This window comes from Coenobita brevimanus, chromosome 8 (assembly GCF_032717465.1).
Source record: "Coenobita brevimanus isolate Jiangsu-jjx chromosome 8, ASM3271746v2, whole genome shotgun sequence".
NCBI classification, from domain to species: Eukaryota; Metazoa; Arthropoda; class Malacostraca; order Decapoda; family Coenobitidae; genus Coenobita; species Coenobita brevimanus.
In genome coordinates this window covers 33,189,167-33,213,727 of record NC_136961.1, presented here as the reverse complement: position 1 = coordinate 33,213,727, position 24,561 = coordinate 33,189,167, and the positions used below count along the sequence as shown (strand labels likewise).

Sequence of the window (24,561 nt, the reverse complement as noted above, 5' to 3'; positions counted from 1 at the left end):
ACTGATATAGAAGTTGTATTACCCCTTCCTTCTTTTAACACTTTGAGGAATAGGTTAAATAAACAAAACTATTAATATACATTCCTTGATAACTATTAACTCCTTAACCGCGGGGCGTCACTTTCGTGACGCTCGGGCGCAATGGATCATACCGCAGGGCGTCACTTTTGTGATTCTGTGTTATTTTGAATTTTCCCGGGCTTTCAAGTGGTGGTTTGTATCATCTATCACTACTGCCAATGTCCAACACTAATCAGCACTCCAAATCTCAACTGTACTCCCATCCAATGTTGACATTTTAGCGATTTCCCCCCCTTCCTGACTCCCCTCCCTACCTGCCCTCCATTACCCTGTCCTCTCACCTCCCCAGCTGCGTTGCGCTAAGCAAATCTCCCGCGGATTTTTCCATAGATTTCATCCAATGAAATAAGCCCTATGCCCTATACTTATACAAAATAATATATACCAAAAAAAAATAAGGTAAGTGATAGTTGTATTCACCAGGAATTGGCTAATTATCACCTGACAACACCTCACATGCTTTCATTCGCTACATTACCACGGTAATTTCCCCTTTGAATTATGCCTTGTAATCTATTTCTGTAATAAAAATATATATCAGAAAGGAAGGGAGAAGCCCAAGTGACATTTACATTCACCTGGAACTACCTATTTCTTTATGTATTGCCGAGATTTTCTACCAATAATTTATTGGCATGTAAGTTAGCAGCTGTCATCCCCATTGTCACTGTCAACCCTTGCCTTCTCAGATAAGCCGCGGCATTTAGTTCCTTGTCCTCCGCTGTGGTCAAAGCATGTCGCACTCTCGCCCCGCCATTTCTGCTGCTTCTGCGACCATTGCAAAGGGCCCCATGACCTCTACACCCAGAAAAACTCGTGAGGGAAGCAGGAAAGGACTCACTCTGCAGTGGAACGTGAACCAGTGGAATTATCAATGGTGATGATGGATAGTGATTATGACCCTTCGGGGGATTCGTGTGATGAGCCGGGTGAGGAAATCGTGCCAGAAAGTACTAGTACGAGTGCTTCAGTGTCCAAAGTTATCCCTAGCTCCAAGGGAAAGGAGCCCTTAGTGCAGCAAGGGAGGAAATTTGGGACGGGAGTGAAAAGGCGGCGTATTATCCCCGGAACAATGGCCCCGCGTGACCCAGCCCGCCATGAGTCCCGCTTTGATTCACCTCCCTGTTCCCCAAGCCCCACTTCACTCATTTCTTCCTCTTCTTCTGCTGAATTATCTCTGGAGTCTTCGTCGTTGGAGTCACCACTAGCATCAACAGTGAAGGCAGGCCGTAGAGGAAGAGGTAAATCCCTGACCCGTAAAAGTAGAGTTGCTAGTAGAGTAAGGGCTGCTAGTGCTGTACGGCAACCCAGGGTCAGTGCGAGTTACCTTGAACATGGTAAATCTGCCTCACAGCCACCCACCACCCTCACCCACCCTACACCACCACGACAGGGAATCCTGGACGCCTTCGCGTGGACAGAAGGGTCCGATTTTGTCCCAGAACATCTAGATTTTGATGAGAGTTCCTCAGGAGTACAGCCTGCCTTCACTCTTGACGAGGATGCTGAGTGTGTGGACTTCCTTTTGGCCTTCCTAGATGACGAAGTCATGCAGCACATATGTGATGAGACCAACAGGTATGAATCACAACGTGCTGCAAGTGGTAAAGGTGCAGCCAAGATGCAACAGTGGTCCATGCTGGGAGTGCAGGAGCTGTATGTGTTCTTCGCCCTCATGCTTCTCATGCCACACTCAAAGAAGCATGAGTTGGAAGAATACTGGTCCATGGACCCCGTACTACCCTCACCCACCTTCAATAAGTACATGGCCAGAGATCACTTCCGGAACATCATGGGAAACCTGCACTTTGCCGACAATGATGTACTTTCCCAAACCGACCCACTCTGGAAGATCTGGGAGATTCTGAGCAGAATGAAGGATAAGTTTATGACATTCTTCCATCCCTTTCAGAAGGTTGTCATTGACGAATCCTTGGTTTCGTTCAGAGGACGTCTTAGGTTTGTGCAGTACATTCCAAGCAAACGCCATCGCTTTGCAATCAAGTTCTTTGTACTGTGCGACTGTAAGATGGGGTACATCCTTGACTTCGTCATTTATTCAGCCAGCACTGTCGATCTGGATAAAACACACCCCCTTGGCTTCTCAGGCTGTGTAGTGAAAGTGCTCCTTGAAAGGTATTTTGTTGGGAATCGTGCTGTATACAGACAACTATTATACAGCACCGAAACTTGCCAAATACCTTTCAGAGCACGGCATCAGCTCCTGCGGCACTGTCCAGAGTAATCGTGCCCACTTCCCTAAATTCCCAGAGGCAGGAACCTCACAGCGAGGAGACGTGCACCTACGCAAGTCTGAGAAGGTGCTGGCAATACGGTGGCATGACAAGAGGTCGTGCACATGCTCACCACCGTACATAAGGTGGAAATGACAGACAGTGGGAAGGTCGACGTAGGACAGGCGAACCTGTGAGGAAACCTGATGCTGTGTTAGACTACAATATCAACATGTGGCTTGTGGACAAGTCCGACATGATGATTGGAGAGATTGCCTCAGGAAGAATACTAGGTGGTACAGGAAAGTTTTTCTGCATCTCATAGACATGACGATGCTGAACGCCTTCATCCTGTACAAGATGAAGGTCAAGCCACCCAAGTCCTTCTCCCTGAGGTTGTTCGCCAGGACTTGTGTCCAGCAGCTACTGGAAAGGTATGGTAGAGTGACAGCAGCAACTCCAAGGTGCCATCCAGTAACACTTCCCGACCGACTTGAGCAGAGGGCGTATATGGATCGGCCCAGACTTGAGCTTATGCCTGCCACAGGGAAAAGGAAGGCTGCGATTCGCAGGTGTCAGGTATGTGCACATACCACCCGCCGCACACCTGAGCACAAATGCACCTCTTGGCAGTGCGCTGAGTGCCAGGTTCCCCTCTGTGTTACCTGCTTCTTTGATTACCACACCCAGAAGCAGTTCCAAAAGTGCAAGTGGGAAAGGAAAGTAATGTGAAAATAATGTGTAATGTGTAAATAATGTGTAAATAGCAAGTGAAAGCAATGGATGTACAGTACATATGATTGAACAGTGTAATATAGTTTAATCTTACTGAAAGTGACAGTGAATAACATACTGTAAGTAAAATAGATGTGTAAATATTGAAAATACAATAGAAAATGTAAATAGAAATGTAAGTAATTAGTAATATAAGAATATGAGTACAAATCCTTGATTTTATAACAGTAAAAGTGAATCCGTGGCTCTCTACGTATTTTACTGAATGAAAAATTGAATGACTTCAGTGACAATAAACTAATACTACTGAAGGGAACTTATGGATAAAGACTCCAAATATATATAAGTGTTATATAGTAATAGAAATATAAAGTGTGAGGGGTTTTATGAATAATAAATGATAGAATGCCAACAGCGAACTAGCGCAAGTGGGAAGGTCCTACCCGCTCGTAATTTTCATTGCTTTCACAGTGTTTTTTTTTGGAGTATGGATCCCAAACTACTTGATAATCATAGAGTAGTGTTTATAGTGTTAATATCTGGCTGTGGTAATCATATTACGGGTTGTCGGGAAGTGTAAAGTGGAGACTACGTTACCCAACTTCAGAGGTCTGCACAAGTCCAACGGTAATCGACGAAGGCTCAACAAACATCCCAGGAGAAAGCTGAAGGTATGTGCCATAAGCATATTTAATTTTAATATTCTAGGACTAATAACTGATTTTTGGCAAATATTTTTTGAGAGTCTGTTGGAGCCCGAATAACCCCGCGGGACACGCAAAACATTGGGAAACATGCCCACGGTGTAAGGGTTAAGAAAGGTGTTTCACAATGTGTTCAAATATAAATGATCAAAAGTAGCGTTATCATTTGATAAGGTCATGACTTGGTAGTAGTGGAGGGATAGTTCAGACTGACCGAACCATCTTCCTCCTCAACTGCCCGAATCATCCCAATTCTATGTAATTAATTGACGGGTACTCTCAAGTTTCACACGAGAAAGTTTAACATTCGTTTTTCATTGCAATATGTTCTACATGCAACACAGATTCACCCTGATAATGCAAAGTTCGGTGCTTGGCATATTCATAAAGATAGAGCTTACGATATACACTCAAATTATTACATAGGAGATGCAAGAAAACATAAAATTTGACCTGCATAAAAAAGTGAGACGTTTCTAGCTTGGAGGTTCCGTGTGGTCGAAGGAAACAAACTCTCCCACTTTCACACAAGATCACACGACCCTAGGTCCCATACGTTTCTCAGGGAATGCACTGTCCAAATCATCCCACTGTCCGAACCATCACCGCCCTCCCCTATATGTGTTATGAGTGACTGGGTTAAGTAGGGGAATGAGAAAATTTGCCAGGTTGTAATTCAGTGTCTATGGCGGACATGAGGGGATGAAGTGGGCAGTAGGCTTGTGCATTTTTGGGAGTCCATATAAAATACCTGGACTGGAACCCGAAACAAAAAGCTGTGTAAATAATTGGTTACCTATTAACTCTTCTTGATTTCAGTGTTCTGAAATAATTGTTAATCCTGTTTTCACTTTTTAGCAGCAAAGGGAATATGCTATCAGTTGCTGTTTTGAATTTAGTGGGGTCTGACAATATATCAAACATATTCCTTCTATTATCATTCTTATCCAAAAGTACAGCTCCTTTCCCCCAATCAGGCCCCATTAGCCTATAACTGTTGAATGGTTCTGCTTCAGTGACTGAAGGGCAGCACGTTCATCAATACTATGAATACTACTGAAAGAATTTTTAGTGTAAAATGACAATGAGGCTGCATGTTTCAAAGAATTCTAAATATTCTCAATTTTTCTGTTTTTATATGGGTAAAACAAATGACATGAAAGTTTCTCAACGAGCAGTTTAAATTATTTTTTTTAAATGTGCAAGGAATTTAGGCTTACTCAATGGATGTTCAAAACCTGAGACCTTTACATATTAAGAACTGTTCACTGGGATAAAGAGCTCTGGAAGAAAAAATATGTACCGTTTTTGAGGAAGGCAAACCGCCTGGATTGGCATAACCTAATTTATGCAACTTCCCTTCCCGTTTTGAGTATATATATATATATATATATATATATATATATATATATATATATATATATATATATATATATATATAGTTATATAAAGTATTATTTTTTTATGCGAGGAAGAAGGAACTAAAGGCCATGAGCCCGCAATAACAGTTCCCTCCAAGAGAAAAACAAAATACAAGAGAGAGCCAAGTTCAAGATCCATTCATTTCGAGATGCCTGGACACACTGCGTTTGAAAAACTGGAGATCATAGGCAGCAGGAAATACAGACAAAGGGAGACATTTCCAGAGTTGACCTGTTGCATAAATGAAGGACTGGGAGTAACGGTTAACTCTAGCATTAGAGAGTTGGACAGAATATATATATATATATATATATATATATATATATATATATATATATATATATATCCAGTGGCATGATCCCACTGCTACCTGTCGTGTCCCCAGGTGGCGGATAGGGGAGGGCCTTATAAATATACAAGTTATCGTCTTGGCGCAGACCACGGGACTCCCTATAGATATATAGGGCTCCACCGAATATAACAAATAAGGTGGCAGAAAAAATTACATCTCACTAGAAACTATGTTGCAGGGAGGTGAGATTATATGCCACAATCCTCCCAACCAAACATAAGTTCTATTGCAAAGTATTTGACGGGCGTTCCTGTTGGATCATTGTCTACTAAAGGTCCAATCGCACTGCCTCCTGTGCTTACGGGCAATGTGCCACTGAAAGTGAGTAAGCACTGTGTTGACAAGTTAAAGACTAGGATAATAAACACTCTTAAATCCATGTAGATCTATGCATACAATGTAAAAAGCCTTGCTGAAGATTTCAAACTTGATAACTTAATGGCTGAATTGGAAAACATTAGTTGTAGGTTTGAGTGAGACCCACAGAAAAGAAGAAAGTGTAATTCAGCTTAATAACAGTGGCCACTTATTTTACTACAGAGGAAAGGAAAATGAAAGAGTTAGTGGTGTAGGATTTCTAGTTAACAGAAATCTTGTAGTCAACATTGTTAAATTCAGAAGTGCATCTGACAAAGCAGCAGGTTGTAATCAGACTGTGCAAAAAATTTACCCTGAAAGTAATACAAGTATATGCACCAACTTCTCAAAGTTCAGATGAAGAAATTGAAACATTCATTGATGACATCTCCCAGATTATGGAAGAGGAAAAGACCACCTGTACTATACTCATGGAAGATTTCAATGCGAAAGTTGAAAAAAATGGAGAAGCATTTGTGGGAAAATTTGGAGTGGGAGAAAGGAACGCAAGAGGAGAAAAGCTGGTAAACCTTGCAGAAATGTTTAACATGAGAATAATGAACATATTCTTTCACAAAAGAACAGGGAGAAAGTGGACCTGGAGAAGCCCAAATGGAGAAACAAAGAATGAAATCGACTTCATTATAACAAATAAGAACAACACAATCACAAATGTCACAGTTATCAACAAAGTAAATATTGGAAGTGACGATAGAATGGTGGGTTGCACAGCAAGATTCAATTTCAAAAGTGAAAGAAGATGTTTAAAGATAAAAAGATATGCCCAATAAAATTCAACGAAAACAAAGCAGCCTTTCAGTTGGAAATAAGGAACAGATTTCAGGCTCTCAGTAATGCGAATGTGACATTGATAAGCTGAATGACAGACTGACAAAAGTGCTAAAAGAATCAGCGGAGGTAGTAGGAAAACCTAATACAACCAAAACCAAGAAGTATTCAGAAAAGACACTTGAGCTTATGAGAAAAAAAGAAAGAAATGAAAGTAAAAAACAAAGAAAGATGAAATAGAGCGAGCTGAATTATATAAGCTTATCAACAAAAGACAAAGAGAAGAAAGACGAAAGAGAAATGTGGATCAAATCAAAGAAACCATCAAAAAAGGAAAAAGTCTGAAACAGGTCTTAAGTAAAATGGCACTCGGAAAGCAACAAATTACATCACCAAAAGATAAAAACGGTGAAGCCATTAAATGCAGAGATAAGATGTTGAAGAGAGTTGAAGAATTTTACAAGAACTGTATGCATCAAAGACAGTAGTACCAATAGCTAACTTTTCAGCTGACACAAGTGAAATACTTGAGTTAACACCAGACGAAGTAAATATTTCTCTTAAAATATGAAAAGAGGGAAGGCTCCAGGAGAAAATGGAATCGCAGCAGATTTACTGTTGGATGCAGGAGCAGAAGTACAAATTAGGCTTGCTCACTTATTTACCCAATGTATAAAACAGAAGAAAATTCCCCAAACATGGTGTAATGCAATAGTTACTCAAAAGACCTTAGTAACTATCGACCCATTAGCTTGCTCTCAGTCATTTACAAACTCTTCACTAAAGTCCTTACAAACAGAATAACTACAAATCTGGAGGAAAACCAACCTCGTGAACAGGCAGGATTCCGAAGCGGGTACTCGATCACTGATCATCTACACACAATGAATCAGCTGAGAAAACTACAGAATATAATAAACCACTGTGCTTAGGTTTTGTTTTCGACTCAGTGGAGCATATAGTAATTATAAATTCATTGCGAGAACAAGGAGTGAATGAGAGCATTGAAAAACTGCTGGAAAATATATATAAATAGGGAACTGCTACAGTTAAATTACATAAGGACTCAGAGAAAATTAAGATTGTGAAGGGCGTGCGTCAGCGAGATACAATTTCAACAAAGTTATTTACGCATGCCTAGAAAGTACTTTCAGAAAGCTAGACTGGGAAAACAAAGGATTGAACGTTGATGGAGAAAAGCTAAACAATTTAAGATGTGCAGATGACATTGTCCTAATCTCAGAAACAGCAGAGACATTGCAAGAAGTGTTAAATGACCTGAACAGAGAAAGTTCAAAAGTAAGGCTAAAGATGAACCGGAGTAAAACTAAAGTAATGTTTAATCCTCAAACACCAAAGAGCGTCATCAGAATAAGTGGAGAAATTCTAGAAGAAGTCCAGGAGTACAATTACATGGGACAAATACTAAAATTAACGAAAGATCATAATAGCGAAATAAAAAGATGCATTACAATTGGATGGAATGCGTTCGGTAAACATAGTGACATTATCAAAAGTAGCTTGCCAGTTTGTATGAAATGAAAAGTATATAACGAATGTATAATTCCAGCTATGACGTATGGTTGTGAGACTTGGAAACTGACAAAATCGATGAAAAATAAATTAATTCGTTCTCAGAGAGCAATGGAAAGGTCAATGTTGGGAATATTTTTAGGAGACAGGAAAAGATCAACTTGGGTGAGAGAGCAGACTAAAGTCAAAGATATTATAGAAGTTATAAAAGAACAGAAAAGGAGGTGGGCAGGCCGTGTAGCAAGAATAAGGGATAGTCGATGGAGCAAGAGGTTGACTGACTGGACACCAAGAGATTGTAAACGTTGCCGAAAAAGGCCAGGCAGGAAGTGGAGGGATGACATAGAGAAATTTGCAGGGAAAATGTGGCAAAGATTGGCTCCATCAAGGAAATCGTGGAGAAGGTTGGGAGGAGGCGTTTGTTCAGCAGTGGACTTGTAATGGCTGCTGCTGCTGATATATATATAATTATATATATATATATGTGTGTGTGTGTGTGTGTGTGTGTGTATTATCATCATCAGCCGTTGAGTGTCCACTGCAGAACCGACCTATCCTGATACAGCCTATGTATCTCTACCAAGTGGCTTAGGCTGTCAGGTTGAGAATGTATATAGGGTGAGAAATGTTGGAGTGGCTTTGCATATGTGTGTAGTCTGTGAACAAAGTGTTATTGGACCGTGCAAGCTGACTGCGTGCAAGCATACTTTATAGTATGCGACACTGGTTCAACCACAGCACCCTGAAGGTACGCCAAAACAGTATGTGGCCGGGTGAACACTTTCAAAGGATAATACCCTGGCAGTGCGCGAACCCTCGTTCTCCCATGTACGAAAACGCACACACAACCACTGTACCACAGAGATTCCATTATACAGCCCTGTTCAATTATTTAACCCGCTGCTTGCCAGTGCCATTTTAAAACAGTCTGACATAACTGCGTGGCCAGTGCCAGTGCCATTTTAAAACAGTCTAAAATAAAAAACTTCACTGTGGCTGCATTTTTCATGATTAACGGTTAAAAATTGGTAGGCATGAAAGGTAACTGCTCCTCTACCATCCCCCGGGCTGTCAAGGCAATACACTCACTCGCTCCCCCTCTCACGCTCACTCTGCCTCACTCTGCCTGTGTGTCTCACCCAGTGCTGTATATAGTGAAGGCATTTTGTGAATACTTTCATGTAAGTGTATGTTGTAAATATTTTCTTGTAAGTGTAAGGACTATACAGTGAAGTCAAGTTGTAAATATCTTCTTGTAAGTGCCAAGACTGTACATAATGAAGTCAGGTTGTACCTATCTTTAAGTAAGTGTAAGATAATGCATTCACGGTGAGAAAGACACGCAAATCGTGATAGATGCAGAAGTAATGAGTAATCAGTAAAGTGTACAGAACATTGCTATACCTTCCCAGCATAAATACCTGAGTATACCTTACACAGAAAATGGCTTTCTCTTTCGTAGTGAACTTGAGAGAGCGACTATACCTGTATACGAGTATACTGGACTGAATAAAACCCATTTCCGAGCCTCGGTCAGCATCTGAATGGCGAAATTCGTCGTTTCCACATAAAAACCTATCATTTTAGCAAAAAAAAAAAGGTCAAAAAATGGCCGGCACTGGGGTGACCCATAGGGCTAAAAATAGCCGGCACGTGGCGGGTTAAGCCTCTAGTCAATCTACCGATACTCCTAGGAACCACTGATGTGACTCTCCCACCTCTGCACAAATCTAGTCATTGTCTACCTGCACCTTAGGAGATGTCTGACCAAACTTCTTTCACCCTACCACCAATCCATTGGCCTCAGAGATTTCATTGTTAATAGCTATGCCATTAACTCTCCCTCTTTCCATAATAATTACTACCTTAAACGTACCTAAAACTGTGATCTAGACTCCTTCCTAACTTAGCTTTTCCTACCATATTGAGGTGAAGGCTGCCTCTACCATAGAAATTCCCAACATACCTGGTAACTAAAATTGTTGCAAACGTCAACAAACATCAAGCACTCCTCTCTACACAGACATCTCTCATTCTGTTTAGAATTATAATACCAACGTCAAATCTTGGTAACAGACTACAGGCAATTAACTTCCTACGACGGTCCATGAACTTCCTAATAAAGTCCCTGTACTGCCTAAGTACTTCTCTGACCTGCTTGAAGCTACATTGTTTGTCCTTACCACAGTAACAAAGATCGAGTCCTCTGTTGTGTTGCTAAGTCGCCAACTCTCTCAGTCACATCCTGTATCTTACTCCCACAAATACAGAAACTCTTCCTCAATGAACCCTTATTGCAAAACTACTTCTCTCCATCCTTCACCTCATCTTTAAGAACCTGGAGCCTGTTCCTAATAGATACACTCTTTTCATTACCATTTACCTTAGCCCTGCACACTCCCTTGACTGTCTGGAAGCAATCACTGCCATTTATTTCAGCCTTAACTAGCCTGGCTTGTAAGTTGTTTACCCAATACTTCTGTTTCCACTTCGTGTACATGCACTGCCTTAGCATTCACCATACCAGCCTCATTTTCCCAACCATTCATCCTGTCACTTAATATATTATTTGCCTCACTATTTTTCGTAATTTTTTAACAAGCCAACTCGCTAACTCACAAAATATACATGTATACTCAATTTCTCTTTCACTGTGAAGACTCATAAACTCCTTAGCGTTCACATAGCAGGCGAAAAATTTGCCGGGTGCCATACATAAAGGTGACAAAGGAATAGCTACAAAAGCACGTCTTAACCCGAAAAGTTCTGAGAACTGACTGATTGGTCACAGGTCAGACTCAGAGAGAGAGAGAGAGAGAGAGAGAGAGAGAGTTGCTTTTTTCTTCAGCCTGCAATGAGTATTTTAAAATCATTATTTTGTATGCATTTTTTATTGCATAGTCACTAATTTCAGATAATTATGACATTACGGCTTGAGGGCCGATAAAAAATTTAGGGTTAAAATATTGTTTTCCCACTACAAAGTAAAAATATTTATTATTAAAATAAACTTTTCAGACTTTTTAGATACATGTATCACACAAAAGATATAAATAAATAATTTTTATTAGTGGTCAGGTAATTGCAACAACATACGTGAAACTTCTGTAAACTTTAAAGGTTATATTCTTCAAATTTCCACAATAAAATAAAAACAATTATTATTAAAATAGTTTTTTTTTCAGAAATTTCAGATTGGGGTTGGAAGCAATGAGTGATAATAATGCATATGCAATATAACCATAAATTATTTTTTTAAGTATTGCATTGATTCTCCCCATACCACATCTTGCCGGTAAGTGTTCTTGTGAATGCTATTCTTACATTCCTTCCCCATACATGCGACAGGCACATAGCATCCGTTTAGCTAAGTACCCTGATCCTTTCTATCTAACTCACTAATGCAAGAGTCAACTAGAATTCTCAGTTTTTGATGTACGGAACTGGCCTACTCAGAATTGTCATCTTCAGTCTGCATTTCTCATTGCCTGTACAGTAAATTTTTTTTCAGTTCAATATACCTAAGCTTCTTGAAATGATAGGGATCAAGTTTCTAATATACTATAGCAGTAGCTGTGTGCCTGTGTGTATGTGCATTTTGGACAGCTGAAACTACACATTCAAATCACACCAAAATTGGCAAAAAAAAATTGCAAACTTTCGCTGATGTGAAAAAACTTGGTCCCATCACGATTGAAAAACTTTTACTATATTTAATGAGCAATCAAATTTTAACCAAAAAATGCCGCTGCCAGCGACCGGTCGGTTGCCGTGGCTGAGTGGTTCATATCTCGGACTTGCGTGCAGACAACTTGGGTTCCATTCCCGAAGCTGCAAATAAAATGATCAATTGGTTAGCTGCAAAAAATCCAAGTGACAACGTTAGACTAGAACACCACATAAATAGACCATCATGGGCCCTTTGATGTCGCCTTGATGGCTGATAATGACAATGTTAGACTAGAACAGCACATAACGTGACTCGGATTACCTGAAATGATCGCAACGCGAGTGCGAGGAAATGAGTGAGAAGCACGAGGAAACAATTGCAAAGCACGAGAGAGTGAGCGTGCAGCGCGAGAGCCCTCCGCAGGAGCAAGTGCGAGAGGGTTTGAAGAGCCCACGAGCACTTGTTCCAGGCTATAAACCTGAAAAAAATCGGCTCCAACATTACTATAAGCTTGCTGATGACAACTTTTAGTGGGCCAGTGCTTTACAAAAAACTTTTTGTGGCCTGTTGTACAGTAATCTGTGCCAAATCTGTTACCCTGGTTTTTTGCCATAGCAGACTAGTATCAGCGGTCACCATTAACCTATGTGAGCACAGCGAAGAATGCAGAAGATCTGCAGTTACTACACTCAGTGTTCTGTGACCGCTCAATAATACTGCCGGTGTTAGACTCAATAGAACACTCAAGTTATCTATTTAAACACTCATGGTAACGAGTTTAACACTGACTCAGTCTTGAGTGAATAAAATCTTATGCCATTAGCTGGAAAAAATGCTAGAACTGTAGAAACAAATACAGTATTTAACAATTGTACTCTTATATAATCTGCTCAAATGAAAGAAATATACAAAATCTGTTTCCTGATGCAATACCACAATAATACATAGCCTATAACTCGCTACTGGACACTGTCACCTTTCAGTGCAATCAGCCCCTCTCGCCCCCTCCTCCCCAAATATTCTCTGTGGTACAGTGGTAGAGTGTGCATTTGGTACATGGGAGAACCACGGTTCGCTCCTCGCCAGGGTAATAAACTTTCGGAGTGTTCTTCCGGCCACAGCACCCTTTATGTCTGGCGGACATAAAGGGTGCTGTGGTTGAGCCAGTGTCATATACTATAAAGTACAGTTTGCTTGCAGTCAGCTTGCGCAGGCCAATTACACTTGGTTCACGGACTACACACACATCCAAAGCCACTCCAACATTACAGTTACACTTACAAGCACTTCTCACCCTACATATGATCTCTACCACACAGCCCAAGCCACTTGGTAGAGATACATAGGCTGTTTCTTCCCCACTTCGGCCGGGATAGGCCGGTCCTGCAGTGGATACTCAAACGTCTGCTGCTCCTGATATATATATATATATATATATATATATATATATATATATATATATATATATATATATATATATATATCCGAATTCTGCCGAATTCCGGGTAAATTATGAAATTAGCTATATATAATGTTCATCCATTCAGTTCAAGAAATATATGCTTTACTCTTGCGTTCTCCAGATATTAAGGCCAGGTTATTGAGGCTTTGAACTGGAGTCATTAGGTGCAATATTATAACTTTCTAGCTGCAGGAAAGACTTCGCAAGTTAATACAGTCATGTAGCAGCAAGAACAAAAGTGGCATTCTCGGGTTAAATTGGGTTATTTCATTGCTGTGAGCTCTTTATTGAGTGCAGGAAGTGGAGTTCTGTCAAAAAACATGGAAAGTAAAACGTGATATCCTGGACTTAGACTCGAGAGACATTTTCACTCTATTACTGCCACTGGCTGAATGACAGTTGTGATGAAGAAACGCATTTGGGAGCTGAATGCTAATCGCCCGCCAGAATGTGCTGTTAGCCAGATCCAAGATTTTGGCCATTTCATGTTGATAACTCAAGCCGTTCGTGAGATATAATGGTGCTAAAGGCAAGCGATAGAAACTAGTTGACATTTGGCAGTACATTGACACCGAGTGCCCATTTCCAACTCGTCCAAGACTTTGGCCATACCTTGATACCCTGAAGATTTCATGTTGATAGCTCAAGCCGTTCATAAGATATAATGGGACACACACACACACACACACACACACACACACACAGACGTGGGCAAAAACATTATCGCTTTGCCTTGTAAAGGCAGGTGATAACCAAGGTTTCACACTGAACAAGGAATTGTTTTTGGTGGTTCTTGGCTTCTCTGGACTGCAGGAATAACTGTGTCATCACAACGTATTCCTTGTGTATTTTATTAAAATCTCCCACTACTGGTAACAAGTCTCGCTCGGTGCCATATCCTGTCTACGTCGTCTGGTCAGTCAGAGAGAACATTCTTGAGGTGAACAGAAACTATGGTACACTAGCACACACTCAGGGCCGACAGTTTGATTGTTACTGCATTGCGCTTACTTGTCCGTCACTTTCCTCCATGACTCATCATAAAGAAAATCATATATCAGTAGGGAATAATAACAAACCTCTCTTAGTATTCATTAGTAGTAAAAAATGAGAAGCATGACAGGCGAAATCTTTGGCAAGCATTTTTTTTTTTTTTTTTTTTTTTTTCCTATCGACCATTGAGGCCGAAGCCTCTTGTCATTAAGGCAAATATATATATATGTATATATATTGACACATATATACATATATATACAAACATATATATATACATACATACATACATACACACATCCATGCATATGAACATACACACTTTCATGCACACGTACATATATATATAATAATTTTTATTTTATTATTTTTTTGTAGTTTTATTTTTATTATTTTTATTTATTTTTTATATTTTTAACCTTATATTACTTATAAACAAAATACCTAATCTAAATACCCTAAAACTAATCACCTAACAGACAAATCGCTAACCTATACTAAATCCTAAGAGACAAATAACTAGGCCTACACTAATGTTCAAAAAGCCTCGACCAAGAGAACACCATCGACTGCAGATATGTAATGCCTTTCTACATGACATACCTGCACTCATCACCTGATGACTGTCAGTCGAGGCACAACCTAATATAGGGGACATCAATATATGAAAGGGAACCAGACGAGTCAGGAACATTTCCATATACGTCAGCTGTCGTCCCTAATTAGAATAACTTAAGCAAGATAATATAATGTATTTACATAATTTATACAAAAATTGAAGAACCAGTTTCCCCAGATTCTATATGCATTTTCAGACTGTGAAGTCTGGTGTGTTCCGAGAGCTGGGCGACCTGCTGGACACCGAGCGTGTGGTATACAACGCCTTCGGTGATATGCCAGCCAGCATGAACACGTTGGTCAGGTCCGGCACTCATATTCTCTTTGACGTCGACACCCACTTTAGGAATATGATGGGAGCTGACTTCTCTCGCACTGGTAAGAAGAAATATGACAAGAATACAGAGGGATCCATTTATCATGCACCTCTCGCCACTAGCTGGTGAACACAGCTTCACTGGTGTGTGTGTGTGTGTGTGTGTGTGAGTATGTAAACAAGCTGGTTTAAATTTAGCATGATCATTTATTTTAAGTCTCTCAATTTTGGCACTAATTTCAGTACTGCAGTGTTTACAAATCACTTTATTATTCCCTTCCTCTTTTGTTATTTCACTCCATTCATTTGCCTTTTTTCGACCACAACCAGCTGTGTGAGGCGTATTTCTGATCTGTGAAATAAGCAAAAAATTTTGCACTCAGTTTCTTCATTGTTATTAATACCCTGGTCACACTTTTCTATAAAAGGAGTGTAAACATGACACCTATGCTTATGATTGGGTTAAAAAATCCTAACACTATGTAGCTTGAACTCAAGGTAAATTTCCTTGGTTTTCATCTGGTGAATACAAACTTTACAGTCAGCATTACCTGTCTCTAATTTTGAAAGTTTTAAGAGTAAAACTGTATTTGATAGATATGGATTTTAGTTTTATTAAGGAGTGGCGTAAATTTTTTACATATATAACATTAATCATTAATGGAGTTAACTTATATGTTGTCTCATATCATTACCAAATATCAATAATTCTATAGAAATGTTTTATAACCATTGTTTTCTGTTTAACCCGCCCCATCCCGACCACTTTTCCACCATTGTTGCTCCCTACGTATTAAGTGGGGTTGGTGGAGGATTAGTGCCCCTCCCTGTAAAACAATTAACTCTAAGCCTTGGCCACCCCGCTTCTGGGATACATGGCATCTGGCAATGGATGGATGGATGGATGGACTCCCCCCCCAATCCCGATCATTTTTGGATTTTTTTTTTTTTTTGCCTCAAACCTCCGCTTTTAGTGAGAAACATCGAAAATTCATAGAGAAATCGCTCACTTGAGGTTTAAAATACTCGATACAGGTAGGAGTACCTCCTTACCTTACTGGGTTTTCTAACAGGCTGGCACCAAAGAAAACGAGTTCTATGGGAGGATATCTATTTCACACCACTCATAAACGGTATTTATTTATTTACTTGGTACGAATTTATATGTAGTACGAGAGTATATTGGTTTTCAAGCAGTAACATAGGCATTATAAGCATTGTTTCACTCACTAACTCATCACCATACCTGAACTTTTTTAGCCACATTACCTGATCATCATTTCTGACTGTTTCTTCCTCTAATGCTATGTAAAGTTTGTCCTCCACATTGTCATTGACTAGGGAATCACTCTGGCCCTGAATTTCGTACTGTGGCATGACATGGCTTTACTTGCCAGGTCACTGATAACAGGTGAATTGCTGAGACAATGGCGTGCAGGAGGGGGGAGGAGGTCATGCTGCGTAAGGCTTTGTCCCTGCCTGGCGTCTTATAGAGGAAGGTGTCAAGTGTATACGTACCAAAAATCACTCGCAAAAATTGAAAATTGTGCAAATTAGGGACCTTGCAATTGATTCGCGTTTATGTATGTCGACAAGATTTGCAGTGACAAAACGTGTGGACGTTAAAGAACGTTGACGGGACGCCGCGAGTTAAAATAGATGTATTTTATAGGCTTAGATATTTGGTTACCAAAAGGTGTTATTACTGTTAAGATAATGTGTGAAATCACTTATGCAACAGAATTTTCAATACTAATTATTTAGAAGAATGAGAAATGCAAGTATATAATTACCAAAGAAAGGAGAGTAGCAAGGCAAATGACTCCTACTATTGTGTAGTGTGGACTGATCTTTGCCAGCTCATGAGTTGTGCAGTGCCCTCAAGTCTCTTATGTACTGTAAGCATGTTTTGCTGTGTGGTAGGCAGCCCAAGGATAACAGCCAAAGAGGTCAAAACATGATTATGTTCATTTCCCTCATTCAACTAACTATGTGAAAAATAAGATTTTATTGGGCTATTCATAATTATGTATGGCAGAAACATTATTTTACTTAAATTTAAGGTAAACTTTGAAAAAAAAAAAAAAAACTGCCAATTTTTTGGGGGGTATTTTGTGAAAAAAAAAAAAAAAAAAAAGGTGGGTTGGGCTTAAAAAAAAAAAAAAAAAAAAGTTTTTTTGCCAACCCTGCCTGTAGTCGATATGACCCTGCTTACACGGTGGCAACTGTTAAGTAAGGGGGTAATTTTCGACGAATTTTCTTATTGATCGAGTTCCTTACTGTGTTATAATCCTCAGATGAGATAGGAGCACTTGCTCCCTGGTACACTCTTGGTTCTACCTGACAAACAATCACCGTGGCATGACATTGTTCCTCCAGCTCCCTGGTAACATTCTTTATTCTATGGAAAATCTCTTGGGGGATGGTATTTTCATCAATATCATTACTTCCAATCCATAAAAATATAAGATCACATTCCCACTCCAATACTGAATTTAACCGAGAGTCCTGAAAGAAATTTTTAACCTTGCCTCCGCTTGCCCGAAAAATTCTGATTTCTACGTCCTGCACATCGAGTTGCGGAGGTATTTGGGAATGACCAACCAATGCTACCCTTAACATTCTCACTTCTTTTTGCGCTTCACTTCCCTTCACTTTCCCACCAACGCCACTAATTTGGGAACGATGAGTATCCCATCGCTATTGCCACCAGTGTAAAGCTGGAAATGTTATCCCACCGGTATTCACCAGTGTAACGGTAAGAATTTACTATCCCCACCGTTATTCTTCATCCAGTGTAATGCCCGATATTTATATTCTTACCTGTTGTTGGTACTGATCAACTCATCCATGGATAATATAAGTGGTACTCGACTTAGTATAGTAGAAGGTAAATATTTAAGAAAAGAAAGAATTGTGGTAGCGTTTGTAGTTTTTGGCCGAGCTTAGATTTAGTCAGTACCACGGGTGGTCGTCGTTCCCTCAGCGAAGGAATCTTGAATTGGAAGGGGAGTGAATTTGGCTTGAGGACATAATTTCCTTGATTAGGTACACCAATAAAGAAAAGAAAATGATATGTACTCTATACTCTACTTTAATAACTTGATGCTAGTTTCCACAAAACATTTTTTTATTACATGACCCTTTTTAGTATGAGAGAAGATTGTACATGTTACCAAGGTTTTGGATGATCATTCCTCTAACATTATTACCAGACGAAACAATTTGATACATACCAACGATTTATGAGGTTGTTATACTTTACTTTCTTTTTGGCAGTTACTCTTGGGCTCAACAATAGCCTCAAGCCAGGGACCTTTTTACGAGCATGGGTTACCTGTTCGGGCTGACATAGCCTCGAACCAATAAGAATGATTACTTGTGTTCATTTTCATCCATATAATATATTCTCATCATGTAATTTTCTAGAATCCAATATCAATTCAGTACTATTTACAGTTCATAATCATCATTGCTATGTAGTCACTAGTAATATATAATCATTCGGGCTTGTCTAGCCTCGAGGAATAATTCAGAAAAGAAACATAATCACTAAGAATACGTAATCACTCGGGCTTGTTTAGCCTTGAGGTACTATTGAAACATTGTACAATCACCAAGACTACATAATCACTCGGGCTTGTTTAGCCTCGAGGTTCATTTCAAAATTACATCATTGCTCACAGTCACTAAATTCCCTTCCACGCTCCTAACTTCCTAACCTTAGTTACAAGAAAGAAAACGGTTAATGGTTTTGAATTTCGCTCTTCCATTACCAGATTACATCACTTTCAAATTTCTATTTCTTATTTACAAAATAAAATTCACTTGATAGATCAATAATACTAATACATTTGGTTTATATAGTAATAATTCATGGATAGTGTAATGTGTGTATGCTCAAGTCCTTGGACAATACTGTGGGAAAAACGTCGTGCTCACACTGACGTCGCCGGTGTCTGGGGACTAAACAAACGTCCATTAGATACGACGTCTGGGGCTCGATTCACTACGTTAAACTTTCAACAATATTACTTCATATAGTCCATAACAAATAAGGATTAAACAAAGAAAAAGAGGGGGGAGGAAGAAGAAATGTGGACGGCTCACCTGAACAAACGTCCATTAGATACGACGTCTGGGGCTCGAGTGAGTACGTTGGGCAGCGTAGCGACGCCACTGCTAAATCAAATGAAGTGGTGTTTTTGAAATATGGTGGGTTTCAATTCTCTTTACAATTTATTTAGCAGTGTACCCATGACGCCAGGACTTTTGATTGAATTGGGGAAAATTTGGGATTTATTCCTTACTTAATTTAGATACTGATTCTATCACTATCTCAATTTGAATCTGAGAGCAGCTCATGCCATCTAGTGACGGCCAAGATAAACGGGACTTTAAATCCTCACAAATGACATTATTTAGGCCTTTTGGACTGCTAATCTTACATATTTGGGTTCTAGCAGCTTCATTAGCAAACATTTCACAACTAGGTTACGGAAAGAATTGTATATTCATCATTATTCAGTTTAAGGTTTAAACTCGGCGCCCAACAACGACGCACAAAGGAAGGGGACAAGCTGGGCGCATCTGTCTTTCATTACTCGACTTGACTGAGGAATTCCCATAGCTCAACATCCACAATTACATCACCCACTGCATAGATACAGAGATACATACATATAAAAAATAAAGTTAACCCTACATTAATCATTAACATATGAATTACTACTTAGGGTAGGAACTTATAAACTAATATTCAGGTTACACCCTATCTAACTTAAAATTACAATACTACTGAACACATACATGAATATCAAATGTATGGCACTACATGGCTCCCACGTTCGGAAAACAAATTTTACTCAAGTCAGTTTTCTATGACATGTGCATGGATGGAATGTTGTTACTCTTGTAACTGCTATGAACACTTTGAATTGGAATACTTTTCCCCACAATCGGTGGCACCTGTCGGTCCACATTAAACACCTGATGCATACCTCGGAAGGTCGCTTACTCACTACATTAGGAGGTATGATCACTCCTTGCTCAAGATGTTATGAGGGAATTTATGCCCCAGTCAGCCTCAGGTTTTGGAGGATAGCTTGTCGCTCACCTGAGCTCGACAGGGTCTCTCGAGATTGAGATCACCACGAGAGGCGCTTCCTTACACTCTTCCATTTGCAATCACATTCACTCTGTCCTTTCGTTTCCAGCTTTCCGCCTGCAAGAGGTGAGCGCTCATTCTGTCCTGAAGACTCCACTACCTCACAAACCGTGCTAACTCTAAGGTGAGGGGATTATATACTCCCCTCGAAGTAAGACACTTCCCGGTTCCAACAGGAACTCTTCTCTCTTATCCTTTTTACACCCTCTCCTCGGGGATGAGTCCACCCAGAACATAACTTTAAGCAGTTATGTTTCACAACATTCGTCACACGCACTTATCTACTTTTCTAACACTCCTCTATGAGTCTCCGAGGAGCATTCCTCACTCGCGGTGGTAATCGCTCATCCTCGGGCTCCGGGGCGAGCTCCTGTTGCAACGGTTCTAAGAGCCATTCCTCAGTACCGTAATATGGTTTCACCTTTTCAGCAGCCCTTTCTATTTTTTTTCCACTAAATACATTTTCAACGATATAAACACTTCCATCTAGCAGCACTTCAATCACTTTATACAGGCCGTCCTATTTGGCATTCAGTTTTCTACAGGTACCCGGCTGTATGGTCTCTTTTTTCGCCTACACCAAGCTATTGACTTCAACCTTCTGGGCTCTCCTCCGCCTGTTGGCCACCTCCCGGTATCGCCTAGTCATCCGTTGGTTTGTATCCTTTATGAGTGTGTGTGCTATCGTCAGGTCGTCCTCCTCTGCATCCACAGAAGGCAGTAAGGTACCAATGAGGCGAGGGGGATGGCGTGAGAAGAAGGCATAATAAGGTTGTTGTCCCGTGCTCGAGTGCACCGCTTGATTTATGACGGTTTGACACGATTGAAGCAGCTGAGGCCAACGCAATGGGTGTCCATTGCAGAGAGATGCTAGGATGCTTTTCATAGTCCGATGCATCCTTTCAGTGGTGGAATTTCCCTGGGGATGATAAGGGGTGACGTAGAACAAGTCCACCTGGTTCCTCCGGCAGAACTTCTTGAACTCTCCACTCGTGAACTCTCCACCGTTGTCCAGCACGATACCTTGTGGCGTCCCAAAGTCGGTAAAGTATTGCCCAAGACAGTGTATGATGTGTTGTGTATGTTTATCCCTGAGGGGATAATATTTTACAAACCTACTATAATGATCTATCTCAGTAAGGACTTATCGGTAACCCTGAGATCCAGCAACCATATCAGTCAAGTCAATCCCGATACGTTCCAATGGTTTACTTATAGGCGGGAAACCTTTCCAAGGTTGCTGCAACCCAGTTTCACCTTTGAATCTCTGACAAGTGGGACACTGTTTCACATACTTACATACATCTACCTTTAGATTTGGCCAATAGAATAGTTCTTCGGCTTTCTTAATAGATTTTTTTCTGACCTAGATGTCCTGAGGTTTCATGCGCGTGTTTGATAGCTTCTCTACTGATTGACTTAGGAATCACCAAACAATATTGGATGCTACCATCACTTGTTTCACGGGCAAAATATAATAGTTCGTCAATCAATGCGAACTGGCTCAACATAGCTTTCGGTAGTCTTTTAGCAGGGAGCTTCTCACTACAAAAGTACTTAACTAATTCATCCCACATGGGTTCTTCTCGTTGCTTATCTCTCATCTCTTCTCAACTAAATCCAAGCCAGTTGGTTTCTGACTGGTGGAATATCACTCTGACAGGTCTAGAAAGTTGATCAGCGACTACATTATATTTACCCTTGAAGTACTGCACGTTGTAGTCGTACTCACGCATCTCGAGAATCCATCTGTTCATACGTGGGGATTTGGTTTTTCGCTTAAAAATGCTAGTAGGCGGTTGATGGTCTGTCAAGATAGTAAAGTGGGAACCCCACAAGTAATGGTGAAAGTTGCGGCATGTGAGAACAACTGCCAATGCTTCTTTGTCTGTTGCGGAATATTTTCTCTCGCAAGGGTTGAGCTTTTTGGAAAAGTAACCAATTGGCAAGTTGGAGTTGTCTGGTTGGATCTGACTTAATACGCCACCAACATGGGTGTTGCTCGCATCGGTGGTTACAATGAATGGTCGAGTCACGCTGGCTCTTACCAATACTGGCGCATTCACTAAGCTCGTCTTCAATTGATCGAAAGCGGATTGACACTCATCTGACCATTCGAATGCTACTCTGGATCTGGTTAAGTTAGTTAGGGGAGCTGCTATTTTTGTGAACGAAGGTACATGTTTTCGGTAGAATCCGCACATTCCAAGGAATCTCCGGACTTCTTTTACTTTGGTGGGTCTTTTCATTTTGTTGATAGCCTCTTTTTCTTTGGATCCGGCGTACTTCCGGTCGCTGAGATTTTATGGCCAAGAAAGGTTACTTCTTTTAACCCAAAGGTACATTTGCTTAAATTTAACTTGGCCCCATTCTGTGAGAGTAAAGCGAATAATTGCTGTAAGCGACTCAACAACATGGGGAAGTCATCAGCCCAAATTATCAAATTGTCTAAATAATTCTTTACCCAGCCTTGCTTCAACAATGGAGTAAGAATGTCCTGCATTCGTCGGGAAAATATGGCTGCTGAACATTTTAGTCCGAATGGTAAGCGCCTAAATCTGTAAAGTGTGACTCCATCACTGAATGTGGTTAAATCACGACTTTCCTCGTCCAACATGATTTGAAAATATGCCTCACGCATATCAAGAGTCACATAGTAATTATGACCTGCGGCCTGCTTGACTAACTCTTCCAGTCTGGGCAGTGGATAGATATCCGTGGATAGATGTTGATTCACGTGGCGATAATCTAAACACATGCGTTTGCTGCCGTCCGGCTTGTTAACCAATACAATAGGAGATAACCAGGCAGCTGTTGATCTTTCAATAATTTCTCTCTCTTCCATGTCTTGCAACATTTCAGCGATCACCTGTTTAGCCTGTTCAGGGTATCGATAGATTGGTCCACGGCTGGGCTGTGGATCTGCTACTTTAATGTGAACAGGGGGACCGCTGATGGTTCCTAGTTCTCCTTTTTCCAAAATGAAGAGGGGATCGTGTTGCAGAATTACGTTAGCTAATTCTTCTTGTTGGGCTGAATCTAAGTGTGGCCATGTCTGTTCGTCAATTAGCTTTCGGAGTCGTTGAACACGAGTTCCGCTTTCATCAGTTCGATCACTGGTAGGGATCAGGTCATTATGAATTTTGGTAACTGAGTTGACTGTACTTACAGGAGGGTCGTCAATGATTTCATATGAGCCTAGAATGGTACCTATCCGAAACAGTTTGTCTTGTTTGGCTCTATTATTAAGGGGCAAATAGACTAGGCCCTCTGAATTCACCTGTAATAAGTAAGGGTGACTATTGTGACTGAAACGTGCTTGTGGGTAAAACAGTAAAGTGGTTTTAGGCTCCTCACTCACTGGCACGGCAATGAATTTGGTTTGATATGGGGTGAGTCTCTCTAATGTTACGAGATTAATTTGCTTCAACTGTTGAGGGTTCCTGACAGCTCTGATAGGGGTGGCCTGGACTCGCTCAACTTTTCCTTTTCGCCACGGAACATAGTTCACGACGTACGGGGCTCCTCCCCACATTAGCGCTCGTTGTGCGCCATTCCAGATCAACGGAGATTGTCTGAGGACATCACATCCCAACAACATTTCAGTAGTCAAGTAGGCGTTCGGAACGACTGGACACCACTGTTGATGAACTTTCTCATCTCCCACTCTGATATCTACTTTGACCATATCCAGGATATGGAGTGGTGCTCCTGTGACTCCCTGTAATCTCGGTGGATTTCTCCTCGTGTTTATTTCTGTTCCTAACCGCTTCGCGGTGGCCTCTTTAAGTAAGGTATATCCACTCCCTGTGTCAACAACAGTTTCCACTATTTTATTATTCATGCTGACACTTATTGTGGGCGATGTTATACCTGTGGTTAGTCAAATAGCCTGATGGGGGAACTTTGTTTGAGTGGCGGTCTGCCTCGCATTTGGACTGGGTGGGTGAAATCTGTTATTGCTCCGCGTCGCTGCGCTGCGGTTTACGTGCCCTGGGCAATCATTACTGCCTCTACGACATCTCAACCTACGGCAATCAAAACAGTGGCCTGGTGGTGGTTTGGCCCAACATTCTTGTAACATGTGTGAACTCTTCAGACAATGACTACAGTATTTTCGCCTCAGTG

General features: G+C 40.6%; 1 protein-coding gene across 1 annotated transcript in view; it reads left to right on the top strand.

Moving 5' to 3' along the window:
* Window positions 1-24,561, top strand: part of LOC145407405 (glutamate receptor ionotropic, delta-1-like) — a 207,470-nt gene that overhangs the window by 117,099 nt on the left and 65,810 nt on the right. The window contains exon 7 of the mRNA XM_080278339.1: window positions 15,148-15,328. Within this exon, the coding sequence (XP_080134465.1) occupies window positions 15,148-15,328 (181 nt within the window). The remainder of the gene's footprint in view (window positions 1-15,147; window positions 15,329-24,561) is intronic.